The sequence below is a fragment of the Salvelinus alpinus genome, chromosome 3 (assembly GCF_045679555.1).
Source record: "Salvelinus alpinus chromosome 3, SLU_Salpinus.1, whole genome shotgun sequence".
Classification (NCBI taxonomy): domain Eukaryota; kingdom Metazoa; phylum Chordata; class Actinopteri; order Salmoniformes; family Salmonidae; genus Salvelinus; species Salvelinus alpinus.
Genome location: NC_092088.1, coordinates 4,250,556 through 4,269,886, shown reverse-complemented (window position 1 = coordinate 4,269,886; position 19,331 = coordinate 4,250,556). Strand labels below are relative to the sequence as shown.

Here is a 19,331-nt window from a genome sequence, read left to right as displayed (position 1 = left end):
CCCTTTCGTACTGTCTTGCTAAGGCAACCCTTTCGTACTGTCTTGCTAAGGCAACCCTTTTGTACTGTCTTGCTAAGGCAACCCTTTTGTACTGTCTTGCTAAGGCAACCCTTTTGTACTGTCTTGCTAAGGCAACCCTTTCGTACTGTCTTGCTAAGGCAACCCTTTCATACTGTCTTGCTAAGGCAACCCTTTCGTACTGTCTTGCTAAAGGCAACCCTTTCGTACTGTCTTGCTAAGGCAATTATCAGAATCTAAATGTCACGATCGTGTGGTTGAGAGACGGACCAAAACGCAGCATTTGGAAAATAAGCCATCTTCTTTTATTAACACCACGAAGATGAACACGACACAAAACTCTATACAAACTAACAAAACAACAAAACGACCGTGAAGCTACAAACGTTGTGCACATACATACAGGCTACAAACGTTCTACATAGACAATTTCCCACAAATACCTAAAGCCTATGGCTCCCTTAAATATGGCTCCCAATCAGAGACAACTATGACCAGCTGTCTCTGATTGAGAACCAAATCAGGCAGCCATAGACTTTTCTAAACACCTACACTCAACCATAGACTATACTAGACACATACACTAAACCATAGACTATTCTAGACACATCCACTCAACACAAACCCATACACTCTAACAAATCCCCCTAGACACTCCAAACCACCCAAGACAATACAAAAACACAAACCTAACCCCATGTCACACCCTGACCTAACTAAAATAATAAAGAAAACAAAGAATACTAAGGCCAGGGCGTGACATAACCCCCCCCCTTAAGGTGCGAACTCCGGGCGCACCAGCACATAGTCTAGGGGAGGGTCTGGGTGGGCTTCCGTCCACGGCGGCGGCTCCGGCACTGGTCGTGGTCCCCACCCCACCATAGGTACTACCCGCTTTCTTAGCCCCACTGGAATAAGGGGCAGTACCAGACTAAGAGGCAGCACCGGACTAAGGGGCAGCACCAGGATAAGGGACAGTACCGGACTAAGGGACAGTACCGGACTAAGGGACAGCACCAGGATAAGGGGCAGCTCCGGACTGAGGTACGGCAGCTCCGGACTGAAGGGCTGATCCTGGCTGACCGGCTCTGGCGGATCCTGGCTGGACGGCTCTGGCGGATCCTGGCTGGACGGCTCATGGCTGGCTGACGGATCTGGCTGCTCATGGCTGGCTGACGGATCTGGCTGCTCATGGCTGGCTGACGGATCTGGCTGTTCATGGCTGGCTGACGGATCTGGCTGCTCATGGCTGGCTGACGGATCTGGCTGCTCATGGCTGGCTGACGGATCTGGCTGCTCATGGCTGGCTGACGGATCTGGCTGCTCATGGCTGGCTGACGGATCTGGCTGCTCATGGCTGGCTGACGGATCTGGCTGCTCATGGCTGGCTGACGGATCTGGCTGCTCATGGCTGGCTGACGGATCTGGCTGCTCATATCTGGTTGGCGGCCCTGGCAGATCCTGTCTGGTTGGCGGCCCTGGCAGATCCTGTCTGGTTGGCGGCTCTGGCAGATCCTGTCTGGTTGGCGGCTCTGGCAGATCCTGTCTGGTTGGCGGCTCTGGCAGATCCTGTCTGGTTGGCGGCTCTGGCAGATCCTGTCTGGTTGGCGGCTCTGGCAGATCCTGTCTGACGATCGGCTCTAGCGGCTCCTGACTGACGATCGGCTCTGACGGCTCGGGACAGACGGGCGGCTCTATTGGCACTGGGCAGACGGATGGCTCAGATGGCGCTGGGGAGACGGATGGCTCAGATGGCGCTGGGGAGACGGATGGCTCAGATGGCGCTGGGGAGACGGATGGCTCAGATGGCGCTGGAGAGACGGATGGCTCTGGCCGGCTGAGGCGCACTGTAGGCCTGGTGCGTGGTGCTGGAACTGGTGGTACCGGGCTGGGGACACGCATCTCAGGGCTAGTGCGGGGAGCAGGAACAGGGCATACTGGACCCTGGAAACGCACATTAGGCCTAGTGCGTGGTGCCGGAACTGGTGGTACCGGGCTGGGGACACGCATCTCAGGGCTAGTGCGGGGAGCAGCAACAGGACGCACAGGACTCTGGGAACACACAGGAGGCTTGGTGCGTGGTGTAGGCACTGGTGGTAATGGGCTGGAGACACGCACCATTGGACGAGTGCGTGGAGGAGGAACAGGGCTCTGGAGACACACTGGAAGCCTGGTGCGTGGTGTAGGCACTGGTGGAACAGGACTGGGGCGGGGAGGTGGCGCCGGAAATACCGGACCGTGCAGGCGTACTGGCTCCCTTGAGCATTGAGCCTGCCCAACCTTACCTGGTTGAATGCTCCCCGTCGCCCGACCAGTGCGGGGAGGTGGAATAACCCGCACCGGGCTATGTAGGCGAACCGGGGACACCATGCGTAAGGCTGGTGCCATGTAAGCCGGCCCGAGGAGATGTACTGGTGGCCAGATAGGTAGAGCCGGCTTCATGGCACTTGGCTCAATGCTCAATCTAGCCCTACCAGTGCGGGGAGGTGGAATAACCCGCACTGGGCTATGCACACGTACAGGAGACACCGTGCGCTCTACTGCGTAACACGGTGTCTGCCCGTACTCCCGCTCTCCACGGTTAGCCTGGGAAGTGGGCGCAGGTCTCCTACCTGCCCTCGGCCCACTACCTCCTAGCCCCCCCCCAAGAAATTTTGGGGTAGTACTCACGGGCTTCCAGCCTTGCCTCCGTGCTGCCTCCTCATATCGCCGCCTCTCTGCTTTCGCTGCCTCCAGCTCAGCTTTGGGACGGCGATATTCTCCAGGTTGAGCCCAAGGTCCCTTTCCATCCAATTCGTCCTCCCATCTCCAGAAATCCTGTGTAGGTGGGTCCTGTTGCCGTTTCACACGCTGCTTGGTCCTTTGTTGGGAAATTCTGTCACGATCGTGTGGTTGAGAGACGGACCAAAACGCAGCATTTGGAAAATAAGCCATCTTCTTTTATTAACACCACGAAGATGAACACGACACAAAACTCTATACAAACTAACAAAACAACAAAACGACCGTGAAGCTACAAACGTTGTGCACATACATACAGGCTACAAACGTTCTACATAGACAATTTCCCACAAATACCTAAAGCCTATGGCTCCCTTAAATATGGCTCCCAATCAGAGACAACTATGACCAGCTGTCTCTGATTGAGAACCAAATCAGGCAGCCATAGACTTTTCTAAACACCTACACTCAACCATAGACTATACTAGACACATACACTAAACCATAGACTATTCTAGACACATCCACTCAACACAAACCCATACACTCTAACAAATCCCCCTAGACACTCCAAACCACCCAAGACAATACAAAAACACAAACCTAACCCCATGTCACACCCTGACCTAACTAAAATAATAAAGAAAACAAAGAATACTAAGGCCAGGGCGTGACACTAAACGTCCACACAGCCGCATTCTAGATCATTGGACCATTGGTTTTTATAGTTTTTGAATTCTTGCCGAGTGAGAATAACTTGAAAAAAAGGAGTTGGTAAAGACAGTACAAAAAGATCCGGCGCCAGGCTTAAGGAATGGTGGGTGCATCATACTTGATCTTCACACTACAGTGCCATGTGAAAGTAGTCATCCCCCTCTGCATTTTTTATATTTTGTTGCATTACAACCTGTCATTTAAATTGATTTTTATTTGGATTTCATGTAATGGACATACACAAAATAGTCCAAATTGGTGAAGTGAAATTAAAAAAATGACTTTTTGAATTGAAAAGTGGCACGTGCATATGTATTCACCCTCTTTGCTATGAAGCCCCTAAATAAGATCTGGTGCAAACAATTACCTTCAGAAGTCACATAATTAGTTAAATAAAGTCCACCTGTATGCAATCTAAGTGTCACATGATCTGTCACGTGATCTCAGTATATATACACCTGTTCTGAAAGGCCCCAGAGTCTGCAACACCACTAAGCAAGGGGCACCACCAAGCAAGCAGTACCATGAAGACCAAGGAGCTCTCTAAACAGGTCAGGGACAAAGTTGTGGAGAAGTACAGATCAGGGTTGGGTTATAAAAAAATGTCAGAAACTTTGAACATCCCACAGAGCACCATTAAATCCATTATTAAAAAATTGAAAGAATATGGCACCACAACAAACCTAGCAGGAGAGGGCCGCCCACCAAAACTCACAGACCAGGCAAGGAGGGCATTAATCAGAGGCAACAAAGAGACCAAAGATAACCCTGAGGGAGCTGCAAAGATCCACAGCGGAGATTGGAGTATCTGTCCACAGTACCACTTTAAGCCGTACACTCCACAGAGCTGGGCTTTACAGAAGATTGTCCAGAAAAAAAGCCATTGCTTAAAGAAATAAATTAGCAAACAGGGTTGGTGTTCACTAAAAGGCATGGGAGGAGACTCCCCAAACATATGGAAGAAGGTACTCTGGTCAAATGAAACTAAAATGTAGCTTTTTGGCCATCAAGGAAAACACTATGTCTGACACAAACCCAACACCTCTCATCACCCTGAGAACACCATCCCCACAGTGAAGCATGGTGGTGGCAGCATCATGCTGTGGGGATGTTTTTCCATCAGCAGGAACTGGGAAACTGGTCAGAATTGAAGGAATGATGGATGGGGCTAAATACAGGGAAATTATTGAGGGAAACCTGTTTCAGTCTTCCAGAGATTTGAGACTGGGACGGAGGTCCACCTTCCACCAGGACAACGACCCTAAGCATACTGCTAAATCAACACTTGAGTGGTTTAAGGGGAAACATTTAAATGTCTTGGAATGGCCCAGACCTCAATTCAATTGAGAATCTGTGATATGACTTACAGATTTCTGTACACCAGCGGAACCCATCCAACTTGAAGGACCTGGAGCAGTTTTGCCTTGAAGAATGGACAAGTATCCAGTGGCTAGATGTGCCAAGCTTATAGAGACATACCCCAAGAGACTTGCAGCTGTAATTGCTGCAAAAGGGGGCTCTACAAAGTATTGACTTTGGGGGGGGTGAATAGTTATGCGCACTCAAGTTTTCAGTTTCTTTGTCTTATTTCTTGTTTGCATCTTCAAAGTGGTAGGCATGTTGTCTAAATCAAATGATACAAACCCCCCAAAAATCTATTTTAATTCCAGGTTGTAAGGCAACAAATTATGAAAAATGCCAAAGGGGATGAATACTTTCGCAAGCCACTGTATACCTTTAGGGATCTTGTAGACGACTTCTCCTGGCTGTCTCAGGTTTCGTAGAAGATAGTCACTGTGGACGTTGATAGCCATGCCCAGGAGAAACAGGGTTGAACCTGGTAAAATAAACACTTGGTTTTTATTTGAATCAATGGTAGAAAGCTGCGGTGAGGAATTTGTCAAATATCTGGAAGTTTGGACTAAGTCCATCGATTTAAGGGATGGGCTCACCAAAATGACATAATGGTTTCCTTATCCTGTAAGCAGTCTATGGCCAAGGTATGGCTGCAAATCCATGCTTTGGTTTAGTTTGCCTGACACTGTTTCCACATGCTAACGTTTAACCATTCGTGACACAAATCCCATTTATGTCATGGGACCGATATTAGTATTTTACATGCATCATATTCAAATCATCTATAAGTGACTTTGTTAAACTTTGTTAAACTTCTCAAACAATTTTAGATACTTTTGGATGATTTGGACATGATGCCCCCCCAAAAAAGGTAATATCGGTCCCAAGACCAAAACATTAGCATGTGAATGTAGCGCCCGGTAAACTAAACCAAAGCATGTAATTTGGGTGAACTATCTCTTTAAGTTCTAATCACTTTTTTAAGGAGAATCATTGTAGTGTGAAAACATTGTTCGCTATAACAACAACTACAAAAAAAACAAGACTTTTAAGTGTTTGATTTGAAAGAAACATCTCGATCGATTAGTAAAACTCATGTTTATCTCTTGCTCTCAGAAATGTTTGTACCAATGAGGAAGCGTGTGTCAGAGGTCCATGTGGGGTGGTAGTGGGCACAGTGGACCAGGTAGTGACTCTGTGTGAACCCGTTCAGACTGCAGAACAACCCCGCCTCTATCATGACATGGAGGGGGAACGGTCGTCCTCGCATCAGCACCGAGTACACAAACGTCCTGGCAGCATGGGAGGGAAAAAGAAGGAGTGAAAAGAGGTACATGACAGGGTAGAAAGTACACTGAATGACAGGGTAGAAAGTACACTGAATGACAGGGTAGAAAGTACACTGAATGACAGGGTAGAAAGTACACTGAATGACAGGGTAGAAAGTACACTGAATGACAGGGTAGAAAGTACACTGAATGACAGGGTAGAAAGTACACTGAATGACAGGGTAGAAAGTACACTGAATGACAGGGTAGAAAGTACACTGAATGACAGGGTAGAAAGTACACTGAATGACAGGGTAGAAAGTACACTGAATGACAGGGTAGAAAGTACACTGAATGACAGGGTAGAAAGTACACTGAATGACAGGGTAGAAAGTACACTGAATGACAGGGTAGAAAGTACACTGGGTGTACAAAACATTAGGAACACATGCTCTTTCCATATCACAGACTGACCAGGTGAATCCAGTTGAAAAGCTATGATCCCTTTTTGATGTCACCTGTTAAATCCACTTCAATCAGTGTAGAGATGAAGGGGAGGAGACGGGTTAAAGAAGGATTTTTAGGCCTTGAGACAACTGAGACATGGATTGTGTATTTGTGTCATTCCGTGGGTGAATGGGCAAAACAATAGTGCCTTTGAACGGGGTATGGTAGTAGGTGTCAGGCGTAACGGTTAGAGTGTGTCAAGAACTGCAATGCTGCTGTTTTTTTTTTTTACACTGGACAGTTTATCCCTGTGTGTATCAAGAATGGTCCACCACCCAAAGGACATTCAGCCAACTTGACACACCTGTGGGAAGCATTGGACTCAACATGGGCCAGCATCTCTGTGGAATGCTTTCCACACCTTGTGGAGACCCATTCCCTGACAAATTGAGGCTGTTTTGAGGGAAAACGGGGATGTAACTCAATATCAGGAAGGTGTTCCTAATGTTTTGGACATTCAGTGTAGAGTGAATGGTTCGGAGTACACAAATGTCCTGTCCATGATAGAGGAACAGAAGAGAATACATACATAATGGCTACATGAAACATTCATAAACCATACATAATGCATTTATAACCCATACATAATGCATTCATAAACCATACATAATGCATTTATAATCCCTACATAATGCATTCATAAGCAGTACAGAATGCATTCATAACCCATATATAATGCATTCATAAACCATACATAATGCATTCATAACCCATACATAATGCATTCATAACCAATACATAATGCATTCATAACCCATACATAATGCATTCATAACCCATACATAATCCATTCATAAGCAGTACATAATGCATTCATAACCAATACATAATGCATTCATAACCCATACATAATGCATCCATAACCCATACATAATGCATTCATAACCCATACATAATGCATTCATAAGCAGTACATAATGCATTCATAACCCATACATAATGCATTCATAACCCATACATAATGCATTCATAACCAATACATAATGCATTCATAACCCATACATAATGCATTCATAACACATACATAATGCATTCATAAGCAGTACATAATGCATTCATAACCCATACATAATGCATTCATAACCCATACATAATGCATTCATAACCAATACATAATGCATTCATAACCCATACATAATGCATTCATAACCCATACATAATCCATTCATAAGCAGTACATAATGCATTCATAACCCATACATAATGCATTCATAACCCATACATAATGCATTCATAACCCATACATAATGCATTCATAAGCAGTACATAATGCATTCATAACCCATACATAATGCATTCATAACCCATACATAATGCATTCATAACCCATACATAATGCATTCATAAGCAGTACATAATGCATTCATAAGCAGTACATAATGCATTCATAAGCAGTACATAATGCATTCATAAGCAGTACATAATGCATTCCACAAGTTTACAATTTTTGTTGTCACAGTGATGTCATGTGTTAAGGTCCTAGCTCAGTTGGTAGAGCATGACGTTTTGAAACGGCAGGATAGTGAATTTAATTCCTAGGGGACCCATCATATGGAAAACGAAATGCACGAGTGACCGTGTTGCTTTTGGATAAAATCGTATACTAAATGGCATGTAATATTGTTAAAGTCACTTGTACTTAAATGATCAATGTGCACTTGTTGATACTGTTGTGTCACCACATGGATAGAATAGAGTGGAAACATTTCATCTGTTTCTTGTGTTGCGGGGCAGTGCTAGACCTGAGTTTATTCCATGTAGACCAAATCAAATTGTATTTATCTCACACGCCGAATACAACAGGTGTTGACTTTACAGTGAAATGCCCTTGACCCATCTTCCTCTACTTTCTTCACTGCCTCAACATATGTGTGGCTCAGTTGGTAGAGCATGACGCTTGCAACGCCAGGGTTGTGGGTTCATTCCCCACGGGGGGACCAGGATGAATATGTATGAACTTTCCAATTTGTAAGTCGCTCTGGATAAGAGCGTCTGCTAAATGACTTAAATGTAAAATGTAAATGACAACTTCTACACTCCTCTAACCCTGGAAACCTCAACCTGGCCTCTCTCGCACACGGGACATTTCTGATCGCCAGCTCCATGGGCACCCCTATAATCAATACATACCACTACCTTCCCCAATGCTACACATTCCTTTGTCTCATGCCCTTCTGCGCACTTCTCACATCTTGGACCATCCCTACTACACACTGCTGCCACATGCCCATAAGCTTGACACCTGTTACATCTTAATTTTATCCGGGAACATACGCTCGAACAGTATAACTTATATAGCTTAACTTCACTTTGTCGGTTAAAGACTCAACTTCAAATCTCAAAAGAATAGACAATGACTCTTCTGTTTCAACCACCCTGTGTGCGTCTCGTCAAACGACGAGCATCACATACACCGGGAATCGTTCCCATCAGCTGGTCAACTTTTAAATTTACTGCCCTTTTCTTGAGAGAGAAATAATTCACTTTTCTTGCCACCATTCGTTTTTCTCCGAGCGCATTCTCCCTCTGACCAACAGAAAAACAAACAATTATCACTAGACCACTTCTTGTTACCCTCACCGATTCCACATTTCCCAACTATTTTTTTCACCCACCGTGAAACCACAAATGGATCAGCCAAAAGGCAAAAGTCCAGTTTTTCCATAAACTTCACTCCTACTGTCACAGACTCATCTTTTTCCTGATACTTGGTGCATACCTCGGTCTCCGATATCTTCACCACACCTACCACCTCCGATACTTCACCCTCATTTACTTCCATTTCTCCTCCTGTCTTCAGCTCCCTCTGCTTACATTTTCTACCGTTCTTCTTTAACAAACCATCTCCCTTTTGTCCACCAATTTTATCCAACTCAAGCTCACCCTCTTCTTCCCTCTCTCTATCTTAGACCTCCTCTCCCTCTCTTTTTCCCCACATTCCTCCTCTGTTTTCCAAGTATTCGTCTCCTTATGATAATACTGCACTCCTCCTGCCAACCATCTTGTTCTTGATTTCTCTCAGGACTCCATTTTCCTCCAAGGCGTCTGCCCTCCTCCCTCTCCTTGTCTCTCTCCCCCAACCCTCGATATTTCAACCTGCGTGTCCTGATCGCCTATGGTGTGGGTGAACAAAATCAACGTGCGCTCGATGGCGTGCGCTCGATGGCGTGCGCTCGCGCGTGTCCGGGTTTGGTCAGCATGTTATAAAAATATGAACCAGGATGACAGCCTCACCCAAACCTCCCCGCCCTCCTGACCGACGTGTTCAATGCTTCCTTCAGTTCTCCCCACTTGGTAAACAGTTTGACCGCATCATTAAAAAACACGGGTCCATCTTGATCACTGATTCACAATTGGAAAAGACGTTTAAAGAGCCCCCCCGCGGGGGGCGTGTCTTCAAACACGCCCCCAACATCAGTCACATGGTGGTGAGGTCTGATCTTCCACCAGCGCCACGTAGAAGCGTTCTAGACAACGTGCCGGAAGGGAACTATAGATGTGGCCCATGTACCCAGTGTAACTTCACCAAAAAATGCACAATGTTCAATCACCCGATTACGGGCCAGACCATTAAGATCAAGGGCATCATTACATGTTCCACAAAAAATGTGATTTAAACTCAGCAAAAAAAGAAACGTCCCTTTTTCAGGACCTTGTCCTTCAAAGATAATTCGTAAAAATCAAAATAACTTCACAGATTTTCATTGTAAAGGGTTTAAGCACAGTTGCCCATGCTTGTTCAATGAACCATAAACAATTCATGAACATTCACCTGTGGAACGGTCTTTATGACTCTAACAGCTTAAAGACGGTAGGAAATTAAGGTCACAGTTATGAAAACATAGGACACTAAAGAGGCCTTTCTACTGACTCTGAAAATCACCAAAATAAAGATGCCCAGGGTCCCTGCTCATCTGCATGAATGTGCCTTGGGCATGCTGCAAGGAGGCATGAGGACTGCAGATGTGGCCAGGGCAATAAATTGCAATGTCCATGCTGTGAGATATCTAAGACAGCGCTACAGGGAGACAGGACGGACAGCTGATCGTCCTCGCAGTGGCAGACCACGTGTAACAACACCTGCACAGGATTGGTACATCCGAACATCACACAAGAGCCCGGATCTCAATCCCATTGAGCACGTCTGAGACCTGTTGGATCGGAGGGTGAGGGCTAGGGCCATTCCCCACAGAAATGTCTGGGAACATGCAGGTGCCTTGGTGGAAGAGTGGGGTAACATCTCACAGCAAGAACTGGCAAATCTGGTGCAGTCCATGAGGAGGAGATGCACTGCAGTAATTAATGCAGCTGGTGGCCACACCAGATACTGACTGTTACTTTTGATTTTGACCCCCCCTTTGTTCAGGGACACATTATTCCATTTCTGTTAGTCAAATGTCTGTGGAACTTGTTCAGTTTATGGCTCAGTGGTTGAATCTTGTTTTGTTCATACAAATATTTACACATGTTAAGTTTGCTGAAAATAAACGCAGCTGACAGTGAGAGGACGTTTCTGTTTTTGCTGAGTTTACCTAATCAAATGTATTTGTGGTCCATGCTATGTAGGAAAACAAAACGCGCTCTGAAAACAAGGATAGCAGAACACAGGAGTAACAATATTAAGTCTCTACTTTTATCCAATGTAAAAAAAGAGAAATTCACATTTTGCTACATAAGACCGAATCCAGGTGGTGAGTCACATATCAAGACCCTGTGGCTGCACATTTCATGGAGGCTCGTCACAACATCAGCTCTTTGAGATACATTGGTATTGAACGTGTTAAGACTCCTAGGAGGGGGGAGATACTGATCATCTATTACTGAGAAGAGAATTGTATTGGATTCCCCGTTTGTGTACCGTGTTTCCTAGAGGTCTGAATCAAGAGTTTGATATCAGAACATTTCTTACCTGAATATGTTACTTTATTTTGATTTGCCTTTCCTTCCAGGTTACCCACTTGGTCATTTTATAGATAAATATTATTTCCTGGATCCATTACATGCACCCATCTCTTTGTTATTTAATTATTAGAGATACACACATGTTTTTTGCACCCACATGCGTCATGTCCGCACTGGTCATGTGAAGTGAAATTAGTATATTTGGGGATGTGAACGCTCAGTGTAATTGAACTGAGTGTGTTTCACCCACTGTGAAACCATAAATGGATCAGCCAAAAGGCAAGTGTCCACTTTTTCCATAAACTTCACTCCTACTGTCACAGACTCATCTTTTTCCTGATACTTGGTGCATACCTCGGTCTCCTATATCTTCACCACACCTACCACCTCCGATACTTCACCCTCATTCACTTCCATTTCTCCTCCTCTGTCTTCAGCTCCCTCTGCTTACATTTTCTACCGTTCTTCTTTAACAAACCATCTCCCTTTTGTCCACCAATTTTATCCGACTCGAGCTCACCCTCTTCTTCCCTCTCTCTCTCTTAGACCTCCTCTCCCTCTCTTTTTCCCCCCATTCCTCCTCCGTTTTCCAAGTATTCGTCTCCTTATGATAATACTGCACTACTCCTGCCAACCATCTTGTTCTTGATTTCTCTCAGGACTCCATTTTCCTCCGAGGCGTCTGCCCTCCTCCCTCTCCTTGTCTCTCTGCCCCAAACCTCGATATTTCAACCTGCGTGTCCTGATCGCTTGTGGTGTGGGTGAACAAAATCAACGTGCGCTCGATGGCGTGCGCTCGCGCGTGTCCGGGTTTGGTCAGCATGTTATAAAAATATGAACCAGGATGACAGCCTCACCCAAACCTCCCCGCCCTCCTGACCGACGCGTTCAATGCTTCCTTCAGTTCTCCCCACTTGGTAAACAGTTTGACCGCATCATTAAAAAACACGGGTCCATCTTGATCACTGATTCACAATTGGAAAAGACGTTTAAAGAGCCCCCCCGCGGGGGGCGTGTCTTCAGACACGCCCCCAACATCAGTCACATGGTGGTGAGGTCTGATCTTCCACCAGCGCCACGTAGAAGCGTTCTAGACAACGTGCCGGAAGGGAACTATAGATGTGGCCCATGTACCCAGTGTAACTTCACCAACAAATGCACAATGTTCAATCACCCGATTACGGGCCAGACCATTAAGATCAAGGGCATCATTACATGTTCCACAAAAAATGTGATTTAAACTCAGCAAAAAAAGAAACGTCTCTTTTTCAGGACCTTGTCCTTCAAAGATAATTCATAAAAATCCAAATAACTTCACAGATCTTCATTGCAAAGGGTTTAAGCACAGTTTCCCATGCTTGTTCAATGAACCATAAACAATTCATGAACATTCACCTGTGGAACGGTCTTTAAGACACTAACAGCTTACAGACGGTAGGAAAATAAGGTCACAGTTATGAAAACATAGGACATTAAAGAGGCCTTTCTACTGACTCTGAAAATCAACAAAAGAAAGATGCCCAGGGTCCCTGCTCATCTGCATGAATGTGCCTTGGGCATGCTGCAAGGAGGCATGAGGACTGCAGATGTGGCCAGGGCAATAAATTGCAATGTCCATGCTGTGAGATATCTAAGACAGCGCTACAGGGAGACAGGACGGACAGCTGATCGTCCTCGCAGTGGCAGACCACGTGTAACAACACCTGCACAGGATCGGTACATCCGAACATCACACAGAGCCCGGATCTCAATCCCAATGAGCACGTCTGAGACCTGTTGGATTGAAGGGTGAGGGCTAGGGCCATTCCCCACAGAAATGTCTGGGAACATGCAGGTGCCTTGGTGGAAGAGTGGGGTAACATCTCACAGCAAGAACTGGCAAATCTGGTGCAGTCCATGAGGAGGAGATGCACTGCAGTAATTAATGCAGCTGGTGGCCACACCAGATACTGACTGTTACTTTTGATTTTGACCCCCCCTTTGTTCAGGGACACATTATTCCATTTCTGTTAGTCAAATGTCTGTGGAACTTGTTCAGTTTATGGCTCAGTGGTTGAATCTTGTTTTGTTCATACAAATATTTACACATGTTAAGTTTGCTGAAAATAAACGCAGCTGACAGTGAGAGGACGTTTCTGATTTTGCTGAGTTTACCTAATCAAATGTATTTGTGGTCCATGCTATGTAGGAAAACAAAACGCGCTCTGAAAACAAGGATAGCAGAACACAGGAGTAACAATATTAAGTCTCTACTTTTATCCAATGTCAAAAAACTGAAATTCACATATTGCTACATAAGACCCAATCCAGGTGGTGAGTGACATATCAGGACCCTGTGGCTGCACATTTCATGGAGGCTCGTCACAACATCAGCTCTTTGAGATACATTGGTATTGAACGTGTTAAGACTCCTAGGAGGGGGGAGATACTGATCATCTATTACTGAGAAGAGAATTGTATTGGATTCCTCGTTTGTGTACCGTGTTTCCTAGAGGTCTGAATCAAGAGTTTGATATCAGAACATTTCTTACCTGAATATGTTACTTTATTTTGATTTGCCTTGCCTTCCAGGTTACCCACTTGGTCATTTTGTAGATAAATATTATTTTCTGGATCCATTACATGCACCCATCTCTTTGTTATTTAATTATTAGAGATACACACATGTTTTTTGCACCCACATGCGTCATGTCCGCACTGGTCATGTGAGGTGAGATTAGTATATTTGGGGATGTGAACGCTCAGTGTAATTGAACTGAGTGTGTTTCACCCACTGTGAAACCATAAATGGATCAGCCAAAAGGCAAGTGTCCACTTTTTCCATAAACTTCACTCCTACTGTCACAGACTCATCTTTTTCCTGATCCTCGGTGCATACCTCGGTCTCCTATATCTTCACCACACCTACCACCTCCGATACTTCACCCTCATTCACTTCCATTTCCCCTGCTGTCTTCAGCTCCCTCTGCTTACATTTTCTACCGTTCTTCTTTAACAAACCATCTCCCTTTTGTCCACCAATTTTATCCGACTCGAGCTCACCCTCTTCTTCCCTCTCTCTATCTTAGACCTCCTCTCCCTCTCTTTTTCCCTCCATTCCTCCTCCGTTTTCCAAGTATTCGTCTTCTTATGATAATACTGCACTCCTCCTGCCAACCATCTTGTTCTTGATTTCTCTCAGGACTCCATTTTCCTCCGAGGCGTCTGCCCTCCTCCCTCTCCTTGTCTCTCTCCCCCAACCCTCGATATTTCAACCTGCGTGTCCTGATCGCTTGTGGTGTGGGTGAACAAAATCAACGTGCGCTCGATGGCGTGCGCTCGCGCGTGTCCGGGTTTGGTCAGCATGTTATAAAAATATGAACCAGGATGACAGCCTCACCCAAACCTCCCCGCCCTCCTGACCGACGCGTTCAATGCTTCCTTCAGTTCTCCCCACTTGGTAAACAGTTTGACCGCATCATTAAAAAACACGGGTCCATCTTGATCACTGATTCACAATTGGAAAAGACGTTTAAAGAGCCCCACGTTTAAAGAGCCCCCCAGGCGTGTCTTCAAACACGCCCCCAACATCAGTCACATGGTGGCGAGGTCTGATCTTCCACCAGCGCCACGTAGAAGCGTTCTAGACAACGTGCCGGAAGGGAACTATAGATGTGGCCCATGTACCCAGTATAACTTCACCAACAAATGCACAATGTTCAATCACCCGATTACGGGCCAGACCATTAAGATCAAGGGCATCATTACATGTTCCACAAAAAAATGTGATTTAATCTCAGCAAAAAAAGAAACGTCCCTTTTTCAGGACCTTGTCCTTCAAAGATAATTCGTAAAAATCAAAATAACTTCACAGATCTTCATTGTAAAGGGTTTAAGCACAGTTGCCCATGCTTGTTCAATGAACCATAAACAATTCATGAACATTCACCTGTGGAACGGTCTTTTAGACTCTAACAGCTTAAAGACGGTAGGAAATTAAGGTCACAGTTATGAAAACATAGGACACTAAAGAGGCCTTTCTACTGACTCTGAAAAACACCAAAAGAAAGATGCCCAGGGTCCCTGCTCATCTGCATGAATGTGCCTTGGGCATGCTGCAAGGAGGCATGAGGACTGCAGATGTGGCCATGGCAATAAATTGCAATGTCCATGCTGTGAGATATCTAAGACAGCGCTACAGGGAGACAGGACGGACAGCTGATCGTCCTCGCAGTGGCAGACCACGTGTAACAACACCTGCACAGGATCGGTACATCCGAACATCACACAAGAGCCCGGATGTCAATCCCATTGAGCACATCTGAGACCTGTTGGATCGGAGGGTGAGGGCTAGGGCCATTCCCCACAGAAATGTCCGGTAACATGCAGGTGCCTTGGTGGAAGAGTGGGGTAACATCTCACAGCCAGAACTGGCAAATCTGGTGTAGTCCATGAGGAGGAGATGCACTGCAGTAATTAATGCAGCTGGTGGCCACACCAGATACTGACTGTTACTTTTGATTTTGACCCCCCCTTTGTTCAGGGACACATTATTCCATTTCTGTTAGTCAAATGTCTGTGGAACTTGTTCAGTTTATGGCTCAGTGGTTGAATCTTGTTTTGTTCATACAAATATTTACACATGTTAAGTTTGCTGAAAATAAACGCAGCTGACAGTGAGAGGACGTTTCTGTTTTTGCTGAGTTTACCTAATCAAATGTATTTGTGGTCCATGCTATGTAGGAAAACAAAACGTGCTCTGAAAACAAGGATAGCAGAACACAGGAGTAACAATATTAAGTCTCTACTTTTATCCAATGTCAAAAAACAGAAATTCACATTTTGCTACATAAGACCGAATCCAGGTGGTGAGTCACATATCAAGACCCTGTGGCTGCACATTTCATGGAGGCTCGTCACAACATCAGCTCTTTGAGATACATTGGTATTGAACGTGTTAAGACTCCTAGGAGGGGGGAGATACAGATCATCTATTACTGAGAAGAGAATTGTATTGGATTCCTCGTTTGTGTACCGTGTTTCCTAGAGGTCTGAATCAAGAGTTTGATATCAGAACATTTCTTACCTGAATATGTTACTTTATTTTGATTTGCCTTGCCTTCCAGGTTACCCACTTGGTCATTTTGTAGATAAATATTATTTCCTGGATCCATTACATGCACCCATCTCTTTGTTATTTAATTATTAGAGATACACACATGTTTTTTGCACCCACATGCGTCATGTGGACAATGCAGTGCCACTGACACGGCCCGCTACCAAAACCTGCGGGCTCTCCTTCACTGCAGCCGAGGTGAGTAAAACATTTAAACATGTTAACCCTCGCAGGGCTGCAGGCACAGACGGCATTCAGAGCATGCGCAGACCAGCTGGCTGGTGTGTTTAAGGACATATTCAATCAATCCTTATCCCAGTCTGCTGTTCCCACATGCTTCAAGAGGGCCACCATTGTTCCTGTTCCCAAGAAAGCTAAGGTAACTGAGCTAAACGACTACCGCCCCGTAGCACTCACTTCCGTCATCATGAAGTGCTTTGAGAGACTAGTCAAGGACCATATCACCTCCACCCTACCTGACACCCTAGACCCACTCCAATTTGCTTACCGACCCAATAGGTCCACAGACGACGCAATTGCAACCACACTGCACACTGCCCTAACCCATCTGGACAAGAGGAATACCTATGTGAGAATGCTGTTCATCGACTACAGCTCAGCATTTAACACCATAGTACCCTCCAAACTCGTCATCAAGCTCGAGACCCTGGGTCTTGACCCCGCCCTTTGCAACTGGGTCCTGGACTTCCTGACGGGCCGCCCCCAGGTGGTGAGGGTAGGTAACAACATCTCTACCCCGCTGATCCTCAACACTGGGGCCCCACAAGGGTGCGTTCTGAGCCCTCTCCTGTACTCCCTGTTCACCCACGACTGCGTGGCCATGCACGCCTCCAACTCAATCATCAAGTTTGCGGACGACACTACAGTGGTAGGCTTGATTACCAACAACGACGAGACGGCCTACAGGGAGGAGGTGAGGGCCCTCGGAGTGTGGTGTCAGGAAAATAACCTCACACTCAATGTCAACAAAACAAAGGAGATGATTGTGGACTTCAGGAAACAGCAGAGGGAGCAGCCCCCTATCCACATCGACGGGACAGTAGTGGAGAAGGTGGAACGTTTTAAGTTCCTCGGTGTACACATCACGGACAAACTGAATTGGTCCACCCACACAGACAGCGTTGTGAAGAAGGCGCAGCAGCGCCTCTTCAACCTCAGGAGGCTGAAGAAATTCGGCTTGTCACCAAAAGCACTCACAAACTTCTACAGATGCACAATCGAGAGCATCCTGTCGGGCTGTATCACCGCCTGGTACGGCAACTGCACCGCCCACAACCGTAAGGCTCTCCAGAGGGTAGTGAGGTCTGCACAACGCATCACCGGGGGCAAACTACCTGCCCTGCAGGACACCTACACCATCCGATGTCACAGGAAGGCCATAAAGATCATCAAGGACAACAACCACCCGAGCCACTGCCTGTTCACCCCGCTATCATCCAGAAGGCGAGATCAGTACAGGTGCATCAAAGCAGGGACCGAGAGACTGAAAAACAACTTCTATCTCAAGGCCATCAGACTGTTAAACAGCCACCACTAACATTTAGTGGCCGCTGCCAACATACTGACTCAACTCCAGCCACTTTAATAATGGGAATTGATGGAAATTATGTAAAAATGTATCACTAGCCACTTTAAACAATGCCACTTAATATAATGTTTACATACCCTACATTACTCATCTCATATGTATATGTATATACTGTACTCTATATCATCTACTGCATCTTGCCATCTTTATGTAATACATGTATCACTAGCCACTTTAAACTATGCCACTTTATGTTTATATACCCTACATTACTCATCTCATATGTATAGACTGTACACTATACCATCTACTGCATCTTGCCTATGCCGTTCTGTACCATCACTCATTCATATATCTTTATGTACATATTCTTTATCCCTTTACACTTGTGTGTATAAGGTAGTAGTTGTGGAATTGTTAGGTTAGATTACTTGTTGGTTATTACTGCATTGTCGGAACTAGAAGCACAAGCATTTCGCTACACTCGCATTAACATCTGCTAACCATGTGTATGTGACAAATAAATTTGATTTGATTTGTCCGCAATGGTCATGTGAGGTGAAATTAGTATATTTGGGGATGTGAACGCTCAGTGTAATTGAACTGAGTGTGTTTCACCCACTGTGAAACCATAAATGGATCAGCCAAAAGGCAAGTGTCCACTTTTTCCATAAACTTCACTCCTACTGTCACAGACTCATCTTTTTCCTGATCCTCGGTGCATACCTCGGTCTCCTATATCTTCACCACACCTACCACCTCCGATACTTCACCCTCATTCACTTCCATTTCTCCTCCTGTCTTCAGCTCCCTCTGCTTACATTTTCTACCGTTCTTCTTTAACAAACCATCTCCCTTTTGTCCACCAATTTTATCTGACTCAAGCTCACCCTCTTCTTCCCTCTCTCTCTCTTAGACCTCCTCTCCCTCTCTTTCCCCCCCATTCCTCCTCTGTTTTCCAAGTATTCGTCTCCTTATGATAATACTGCACTCCTCCTGCCAACCATCTTGTTCTTGATTTCTCTCGGGACTCCATTTTCCTCCGAGGCGTCTGCCCTCCTCCCTCTCCTTGTCTCTCTCCCCCAACCCTCGATATTTCAACCTGCGTGTCCTGATCGCTTGTGGTGTGGGTGAACAAAATCAATGTGCGCTCGATGGCGTGCGCTCGCGCGTGTCCGGTTTGGTCAGCATGTTATAAAAA

General features: G+C 45.6%; 1 protein-coding gene across 2 annotated transcripts in view; it reads right to left on the bottom strand.

The window, feature by feature from the left end:
- srd5a2b (steroid-5-alpha-reductase, alpha polypeptide 2b) overlaps nt 1-19,331 on the bottom strand; it is a 98,021-nt gene that overhangs the window by 15,403 nt on the left and 63,287 nt on the right. For both annotated transcript variants that reach the window (XM_071391323.1, XM_071391324.1), the window contains exons 4-5: nt 5,938-6,101; nt 5,189-5,290 (exon numbers count right to left, since the gene is read on the bottom strand). In XM_071391323.1, the coding sequence (XP_071247424.1) occupies nt 5,189-5,290; nt 5,938-6,101 (266 nt within the window). The remainder of the gene's footprint in view (nt 1-5,188; nt 5,291-5,937; nt 6,102-19,331) is intronic.